Source organism: Nerophis ophidion, linkage group LG21 (assembly GCF_033978795.1).
Source record: "Nerophis ophidion isolate RoL-2023_Sa linkage group LG21, RoL_Noph_v1.0, whole genome shotgun sequence".
Taxonomy (NCBI): Eukaryota; Metazoa; Chordata; class Actinopteri; order Syngnathiformes; family Syngnathidae; genus Nerophis; species Nerophis ophidion.
Window position 1 is genome coordinate 46,436,523 of NC_084631.1, and position 10,000 is coordinate 46,446,522.

Sequence of the window (10,000 nt, forward strand, 5' to 3'; positions counted from 1 at the left end):
ACAGGCCCCCCTTTTCTGGCCACTCCTAAGACTCTTCTTAAAACACATTTTTATTCACTGGCATTTAACCCAGCATGAGACTTTCAACTCTTTTTAACTACAGATGTCCAATAATGGCTTTTTTTGCCGATATCCAATATTTCGATATTGTCCAACTCTTAATTACCGATATCGATATATACAGTGGTGGAATGAACACATTATTATGTCTCATTTAGTTGTGATGCCCCGCTGGATGCATTAAACAATGTCACAAGGTTTTCAAAAATAAATCAACTCAAGTTATGTAAAAAAATGGCAACATGGCACTGCCATATTTATTATTGAAGTCACAAAGTGCATTATTTTTTTTGAACATGCCTCAAAACAGCAGCTTGGAATTTGGGACATGCTCTCCCTGAGAGAGCATGAGGAGGTTGAGGTGGGTAGCGGGGGGTGTATATTGTAGAGTTAGTGCTGAAAGGGGTTCTGGGTATTTGTTCTGTTATGTTACGGTGCAGATGTTCTCCCAAAATGTGTTTGTCATTCTTGTTTGGTGTGGGTTCACAGTGTGGCGCATATTTGGAACAGTGTTAAAGTTGTTTATACGGCCACCCTCTGATATAGTTGGTTGCTACATCTGTAAGTGCAAGTTAAATCGCTACTATGCAAAGCCAAAGCCATTTATCAACAACACCCACAAACGCCGCCGGCTTTGCTGGGCCCGAGCTCATCTAAGATGGACTGATGCAAAGTGGAAAAGTGTTCTGTGTCAGATGAGTCCACATTTCAAAGACTTTTTGTAAACTGTGGACGTTGTGTCCTCCGGACCAAAGAGGAAAGGAAATATCTGTATTTTTCTAGGCGCAAAGTGTAAAAGCCAGCATGTGTGATGGTATGGGGGTGCATTAGTGGCCAAGGCATATGTAACTTACACATCTGTGAAGGCACCATTAAAGCTGAAAGGTACATACAGGTTTTGGAACAACATATGTTGTCATCCAAGCAACGTTATCATGGACGCCCCTGCTTATTTTAACAAGACAATGCCAAGCTACGTATTACAACAACGTGGCTTTGTAGTAAAAGCTGGGCCCCAAGCTCATAAATGGACTGATGCAAAGTTAAAAAATGTTCTGTGGTCTGATGAGTCCACATTTCAAATAGTTTAGGAAACTGTGGACGTGGTGTCCTCCGGACCAAAGAGAAAAAGACCTTTGAGATTGTTCTATATTGTTCTATATATTTGGCCTGGGAACCCCTCGGGATCCCCCGGGAAGAGCTAGACAAAGTGGCTGAGGAGAGGGAAGTCTGGGCTTCCCTGCTTAGGCTGCTGCCCCTGCGACCCGACCTCGGATAAGCAGAAGAAGATGGATGGATGGTTGTAGGCGCTCTACAGAATCACAATCTGTTCTCGTAAATGAAATAAGGCCGGGAATCACTGCCTCACCCCCCCAGTCATTAAACGTGGACGACGCCAACTTACATGATCGAGGTTTTCTTGCATGGACGCGGAGACGTCCACCAGGTAGTAAAGATCCAGCGGGTAACGCGGCAGCTGCTTCACGGCCACCATGAAGCTGGCGTCTGAGCCTACATTCCCGCACACAGCGTTACTGCTTTAGAAGTTGCTTTCATGTGGCTGTCGGGGCGTACCTGGCGTGAGCGTGACGCTGACGTCTTGCGGCGACACCTGCGTGCCGCCTGTGGTGGCGTCGACCTCCACTCGGACCTTTGAGCGCTCGGTGAACTCGGCTCCGCAGCCTCGGCTGAGCAGGTTGGCCTGGAGGTCACAGCGCTGGCTCAAAGCCGCTCCATCCAGAAAGTCCTGAAGGACACACACACACACACACACACACACACACACGGTCAGGATATTATGGACATGAAGCACAACTCAGCATTTATTTCCATTCCTAGGCTGAAGATCCAAATACAATAGAGTTGTATTTGTCATTATTACAGTGAACAGGTTCAAATGACAACACAATTGGAGCAGATTCCATAAGGTGCATACACAATAATATTGTTATGATATTTTGATTTAGATTTTCGAGTCTTTTTGTGTTTTCTCGACATCCATTGCTTTCGGTCCCCTAGAAGGGGGGGGCATTGCCCACATCTGAGGTCCTCTCCAAGGTTTCTCATAGTCAGCATTGTCACTGGCGTCCCGCTGGATGTGAATTCTCCCTGCCCACTGGGTGTGAGTTTTCCTTGCCCTTTTGTGGGTTCTTCCGAGGATGTTGTAGTCGTAATGATTTGTGCAGTCCTTTGAGACATTTGTGATTTGGGGCTATATAAATAAACATTGATTGATTGATTGATTCTGTTAGTTTTGGACTCCTTCGGCTCTTGTTTGTGCACCTCTCAGTTTGGTTTCCATAGTTACTCATTATTTTCACCTGCCGCCTGTCCCGAACGTGCACCTGTCTTGTGATTACTGTCTTTATTTAAGCCTGCCTTCTCCCTTCTTTCAGGCTTTGCTTCCTACAGTAACGAGTTGGTCGCACGGTGATGCTGGCATCGTTCTCCCAGGGATGCAGACGGGCATCGTTCTCCCAGGGATGCAGGCGGGCATCGTTCTCCCAGGGATGCAGACGGGCATCGTTCTCCCAGGGATGCAGGCGGGCTTCAGGCACAGCGTGCAGGTAGGAAAAAGGATTTATTAAGAAATGAAACAGACTTTGACAAAACCAACAGAGCTAGCATGGGAGCTAGAAAAGAATTAGCCTAGCGTGGAAGCTAGCAGGAAACAAAACGTCGTTACTTGTTGTGCGAAGACAAATTAGCCATTTTTCACTATTTTGGACGCACAGGAGAGAGCAAGGCCTGGGTTCCTAAATGACATAAGGATTGTGAATGATGGGCAAATTCCCCCCAAATAGTGCAGTTCTTCTCAAATTGTTTATTTTATGCATTTCATTCACTACTTGCTGTATATATTTGACATTGTTAATATTTCTTTGCTTCAAATTCCATTTGACATTTTGAAAGGGATTGCTAACAAGTGAAGTATCACTGTAACTTAGTGCAGTGTTTTTCAACCTTTTTTACGTTGAAAAAATGCGGAGGCAGACCAGCAGCAGAAATCATTAAAAAACAAAACTCAGTTGACAGTAAAAAGTTGTTGTGGCAATTGTTGGATATGACTTTAAAGCATAAGCAAGCATGCATGACTATAGTTCTTGTCTCAAAGTAGGTGTACTGTCACCACCTGTCACATCACACCCTGACTTATTTGCACCTTTTGCAAGCATGCATGACTAGAGCTCTTGTCTCAAAGTAGGTGTACTGTCACCACCTGTCACATCACACCCTGACTTATTTGCACCTTTTGCAAGCATGCATGACTAGAGCTCTTGTCTCAAAGTAGGTGTACTGTCACCACCTGTCACATCACACCCTGACTTATTTGCACCTTTTGCAAGCATGCATGACTATAGCTCTTGTCTCAAAGTAGGTGTACTGTCACCACCTGTCACATCACACCCTGACTTATTTGCACCTTTTGCAAGCATGCATGACTATAGCTCTTGTCTCAAAGTAGGTGTACTGTCACCACCTGTCACATCACACCCTGACTTATTTGCACCTTTTGCAAGCATGCATGACTATAGCTCTTGTCTCAAAGTAGGTGTACTGTCACCACCTGTCACATCACACCCTGACTTATTTGGACTTTTTTGCTGTTTTCCTGTGTAGTCTTTTACTTCTTGTCTTGCGCTCTTATTTTAATGGCTTTTTCCTCTTATTTTGGTATTTTCCTGTAGCAGTTTTGAGCGATATTTCCTGCATCGACTTTGTTTTAGCAATCAAGAATATTTCAGTTGTTTTTATCCTCCTTTGTGGGGACTTTGTTGATCGTCATGTTTGGATGCACATTGACAGTAAGTCTTTGCTGTGGTCCAGCATTTTCTTGAATTTGCAGCCAGTTCAGTTTTAGTTTTGTTCTGCATAGCCTTCCCTTATCATGTCTATGTGATCATGTTCTGTTTAGTTATGTTCTGTTTTGTTTTTGACTCCATTCGTTCCTGTTTTTGCGCACCCTGGTTTGTTATAGTTTCCATGACAACCATTAGTTTCACCTGGATCATTTGTTTGGACTCACGCACCTGTCAATAATCACAGCACCATTTAAGCCTGTAGTTGCCAGGCAGTCAGCCTGGCGACATCAACCACTACACACCCATGTTATCCATGCTGATGATCCATATTCTTTTCTCAATCCAAGTTTTCGTTATTCATGCCATAGTATGCAAGTTTTGTTTTAATGTCCATAGTTTACGTTATAGTAATAGTTTTGTTTTCATAGCCAAGTGTGTACTTCCACTGAGAGCACCATTTGTTTTGGTAATATTTTTGAGCTAATAATAATAGATGTCATTACCTTCACGCCATGTCCAGTCCAGTCGCTTTGCACCACGGGAAAACAAACCTCATCATAGTCCCAGTCATGACATCCCTAAGCGTCAATGCCTTTTCTTTATTTTTGGTTTAAGCATTAGACACAATTTTAGCTACCTGCTGCCACCTACTGACATAGAAGAGTATTACACGGTTACTCCGCCCGCCTCTACACAGCAGCGACACTCAACAACAACACATCATTTGCAGACTATAATTACTGCTTTGCAAAACATATTTTCGACCCAAATAGGTGGAATGAGATCATCTCCCACGGCACAGCAGACTATCTCGAAGAACGCTGATAGAGTGCATCGACTCAGGCAAAATTCTGCATATTGTTCTGGTTCCTGGGTTTGAACTCCTTCTAAAGGACTTCAACTACTTGCGATTATTGGAATATAACCAGCACGCTAATCATCTGACCGAACAAAGCCGCAGTGTCAAGCCTTGTCGCTTTCCGGCGGATTAGTGACCTTCGCTCCTTAAGATCGGAACAAAACAAGCGCTCATCTTAGAGCTACAGATCAACATGCCGTACTGTAAGCCGCTACTTTTTTCCTTACACTTTAAAGTACGCCGCCTATAAAACGGTGCGGCTAACGTGTGGATTTTTCTTTGCGGACAGCATAATTGTGAATTGTGAATTATATTTATATAGCACTTTTCTCTAGTGTCTCATAGCGATTGACATTGTGAAACCCAGTATCTAAGTTATATTTAAACTAGAGATGTCCGACAATATCGGCCTGTCTATTACTGGCTGATAAATGCTTTAAAATGTAATATCGGAAATGATCTGTATTAGTTTCAAAATTATCGGTATCTATTTTTAAAAAAAGAAGTAAAATGTATGACTTTTTTAAAACGCAGCTGTGTCCACGGACGTAGGGAGAAGTAGAGAGCGCCAATAAACCTTAAAGACACTGCCTTTGCGTGCCGGCCCAATCACATAATATCTACGGCTTTTCACACACAAGTGAATGCAATGCATACTTGGTCAACAACCATACAGGTCACACAGAGGGTGGCCGTATAAACAACTTGAACACTGTTACAAAATAGCGCCACACTGTAAACCCACACCAAACAAGAATGACAGACACATTTCAGGAGAACATCCGCACCATAACACAACAGAACAAATACCCAGAATCCCTTGCAGCACTAACTCTCATGGGACGCTACAATATACACCCCCCGCTACCCCAACCTCCTCATGCTCTCTCAGGGAGAGCATGTCCCAAATTCCAAGCTGCTGTTTTGAGGCATGTTAACAACAAATAATGCACTTTGTGACTTCAATAATAAATATGGCAGTGCCATGTTGGCATTTTTTACATAACTTGAGTTGATTTATTTTGGAGAACCTTGTGACATTGTTGAATGCATCCTGTGGGGCATCACAACAAAATGAGGCATAATAATGTGTTCATTCCACCTCTATCGGTTGATATCATAACCGGTCATTAAGAGTTGGACAATATCGGATATCGGCAATGAAGCCATTATCGGACATGTCTACCTGAAACCTTTCAACAGGTGACAGTTAAGTCTTGTTTGACGTGTTATTTCCCAAATATGTGCGTGTTTGGATGTTGAAGGCTTCCTCTCGGCCGGCCGCTGATCTTTTTAGGAGACAGAACTCCCAAGCAGATGCAGAGAAAGGTGGGCGGGGGTGAGGAGACTAAACATGTGGCTCTGCTGCGTGGGAAAGAATAGAAGTGGAATGGAAACAGAAGCTGAAATACACGTGTGATGATATAAAAGTGTGTATCATCCAAAGAATGCAGCTCAATGTCTGTCATTGTGTTCCCTGCTTGTAAGTAAACGTGCTCCATACCTCCTTGAAGCACCAGGAACACTGCGGGCCACGCCCCAGACACTGGGTGCAGGACGTGACCCCGGGGGACCAGCACACCTTGCCTGGAGGGGACAGGAAGGGACAAACGTTACAAACAACTTGCATTTAACACGTCCCTCTGGCCAACTACAGCACTCATGCAGCATGATGATGATGGGGGTAAGCAATCCACATGCGCCCTAGTGGCTCCCTGGAGCATTTTTTAAAAAAGGATTATAAATAGAAAATGATGGGGGGGGAAATATTTTTTTGGTTTTAGTATGTTTTTTTGTTTGAGGACAAACATGACACAAACCTTCCCGATTGTTAGAAAGCCCGTTGTTTAATCCAGAGGTGTCAGGCCCGCCAACAGGTTTTATCCGGCCAGAGTTTGCCAAGTATTAAAATGCGCCGAAATTTTGGAACGAAAGAAACAGCTGTTCTAAATGTGTCCACTAGATGTCGCAATAGCCATTCTTTGTATCTTTGTAGATGATGCTACATACAGTATGTACAATACAAATTAACCACATGATGTCAGTGCACCATCCATCCATCTTCTTCCGATTATCCGAGGTCGAGTCGCGGGGGCAACAGCCTAAGCAGGGAAGCCCAGACTTCCCTCTCCCCAGCCACTTTGTCTAGCTCTTCCCGGGGGATCCCGAGGAGTTCCCAGGCCAGCCGGGAGACATAGTCTTCCCAACGTGTCCTGGGTCTTCACCGTGGCCTCTGTTCGGACGTGCCCTAAACACCTCCCTAGGGAGGCGTTCGGGTGGCATCCTGACCAGATGCCCGAACCACCTCATCTGGCTCCTCTCCATGTGGAGGAGCAGCGGCTTTACTTTGAGTTCCTCCCGGATGGCAGAGCTTCTCACCCTATCTCTAAGGGAGAGACCTGGAAACTCATTTGGGCCGCTTGTACCCGTGATCTTATCCTTTCGGTCATGACCCAAAGCTCATGACCATAGGTGAGGATGGGAACGTAGATCGAGCGGTAAATTGAGAGCTTTGCCTTCCGGCTCAGCTCCTTCTTCACCACAACAGATCGGTACAACGTCCGCATTACTGAAGACGCCGCACCGATCCGCCTGTCGATCTCACCATCCACTCTTCCCTCACTCGTGAACAAGACTCCTAGGTACTAGAACTCCTCCACTTGGGGCAGGGTCTCCTCCCCAACCCGGAGATGGCATTCCACCCTTTTCCGGGCGAGAACCATGGACTCGGACTTGGAGGTGCTGATTCTCATCCCGGTCGCTTCACACTCGGCTGCGAACCGATCCAGTGAGAGCTGAAGATCCCGGCCAGATGAAGCCATCAGGACCACATCATCTGCAAAAAGCAGAGACCTGATCCTGCGGTCACCAAACCAGATCCCCTCAACGCCTTGACTGCGCCTAGAACTTCTGTCCATAAAAGTTCTGAACAGAATGGGTGACAAAGGACTACACTGAGAGAAAAAAATGTATCTGTGTGTATAAATATTACGTATGTGTACACTGATCTGTAAAAACCGTATGTGTGTTTGGGTCCCCTCTTCTCAGGACCACTAATACCAAAAGTCACAATGTCCGATATCAGGGATGTGAAAGTGGTTTTCATTGAGGGCCACATGGCACTTATGGCTGCCATCAGAGGGCCGCTTGTAACTGTGAATAATGGAAGAATTTGCCTCTGGATGTCATTATTGACCTCTTAAGGCCCAAGCTGTTTGTTTACATGCTAATTAGAATAAAAACTAAGAATCATATTTTGATAAGATCTACTTATTCCATAAGTACACAAACGTCTACTTCATGTTTAGGGACATGCTAATTCTTATTTTTACACTTTTTTTTTTTTTTATTATCAAATTCCATTGTGAGTTATACTCTTCTGACACCACCAGATGGCAGTATTAGTGTCCACATAAGTGGCCATAAGACCCCAATTCAGTAGTGTACACCATTTTGGAAATAAGAGCTAAAAGGTGCAGTCCACGCATGTGGCCACTAAGCCCTTACAAGTTTTTATGATACTTTTTTTTTATGCATACTGTCGATTTTATAGTAAAAACTACTGTAAAATAGTGTTTTTTGGGGGCTTTTTTTTTTTTTTTTTTTACAACATTTTACGGTAAATGGAAAAAGAGTACCACTGTTTTTTAGTGGGTTTTACGGAAAAACTGGCAGCTTAGTTGCTGGAATTTTTGTGTTAAATTGACATTGGTTTTTACAGCTTTATATTCTTCATGGAAAAACAGTTCAAGTTCTGTTTTTATTCTGGCAACACAGCTGCCAGTTTTTCTACCGTAAAAACAAATTACCGTCTTTCCATTTACAGTAGTACACCCTTAAAAACTACAACCCTAGATTTTACTGTCAAAAACTGGCAGCTCAGTCAACAGAATTTTAATGCAAAAAAAACAGTTGTAGTTGTTTTTCAATGCTCAGTAATATCCTGTAAAGAAACACGTAAAAGTTATTTTCATTTTATTTAATTTGATAAGTACTTTGCTGTAAAGTTAAGTATTTTTATTTAGACAAAAACATGTCTGGATAAAGTATGACAATATACTGTAATATTTGTCGCAATATTGGATACTATTAAAGTTTAAAAGGTATGATATTTCAAGCAGTACATATATTTTTTCTGTCAAAATGGGAAAAAAATCCTTCACATAGTGAAAAAATATGAAGTACTTTATTGACTCATCACTTCCAGGTGTTTGCGGGCTGAATAAAATGATGTCGTGGGCTAGATTTGGCCCCCGGGCCTTGAGTTTGAAACCTCTGTCCACTTTTTGTACAGAACACCACTACAATAGTTTAAAAGAAATAAAGTGCACTTTTGTGCAAGACGTCACACAAGATATTTCAATAAGTGTCAAAAAAAATGAGCTGCATGATAGGAAATCAAATTGCTATGTGCTAGGTTACTGTGGACGTTATCTCCTTATGTTAGGGTTGATGTGGAAATGGTTGCCTCGGCATTTTGTTGAAGATGTTGACATGCAGAGTAAGCACTCTTCATTCTCTAGCAGGTGACTTTTCAAATGATTATACATATTAGCAGTAATGCTACTTTTTGTAGCAATGCTTTTGCCCCACACTTGACAAATTACGGTTGTCTGTTCAATATCTTCCCGCTTGAAGCCAAACCACCGCCAGACTATGGACCCCCTGCGGTTTTTCTTGGGAATTAATTCTTCCTTCATTTGTTACCAGATTGGCACCTTCTTTCTCTCGTATTACCACTCGCACCACAGCTAACGTCACCCATGCAGCTACCTCTGCTCTGCAAGGGTGTACACGTATGTGACGTGTGTAAGAAGGTGCGCTTGTTTTATGTCTCTGTGAGAAGGAGAGACAGGAAAGAGTGAGAAGAGCCTGTAGTGCAGGGGTCACCAACCTTTTTGAAAGCAAGAGCTACTTCTTGGGTACTGATTAATGCCAAGGGCTACCAGTTTGATACACACTTAAATAAATTGCCAGAAATAGCCAATTTGCACAATTTACCTTTTAATAAATACATCTATATGTATAACAAATGGATATTCGGATTGAAAATCATAACGTCTTCCGACTTCTTGTGTGAGCCGCTTTAGTGTGTGTCAAAGTGTGGAAAAGCAGTTACAATGCGAGAACAGGTGCTTGTCCGCACACACACACACATTACAGGAGTTAATCACTAATGGTTATGTGCACTCACGTATGGAAGGGACAGATTCCAGAAGAAGCGTTCATGCGACCATAATATTTCACGAGGGGTGACTAAAGGTGGCATGAATGATTC

The 10,000-nt window shown here is 43.2% G+C and overlaps 1 protein-coding gene across 2 annotated transcripts in view; it reads right to left on the reverse strand.

Moving 5' to 3' along the window:
- Nucleotides 1-10,000, reverse strand: part of itgb8 (integrin, beta 8) — a 66,159-nt gene that overhangs the window by 53,814 nt on the left and 2,345 nt on the right. For both annotated transcript variants that reach the window (XM_061882806.1, XM_061882805.1), the window contains exons 2-4: nucleotides 6,227-6,309; nucleotides 1,636-1,807; nucleotides 1,466-1,572 (exon numbers count right to left, since the gene is read on the reverse strand). In XM_061882806.1, coding sequence (XP_061738790.1) covers nucleotides 1,466-1,572; nucleotides 1,636-1,807; nucleotides 6,227-6,309 — 362 coding nt within the window. The remainder of the gene's footprint in view (nucleotides 1-1,465; nucleotides 1,573-1,635; nucleotides 1,808-6,226; nucleotides 6,310-10,000) is intronic.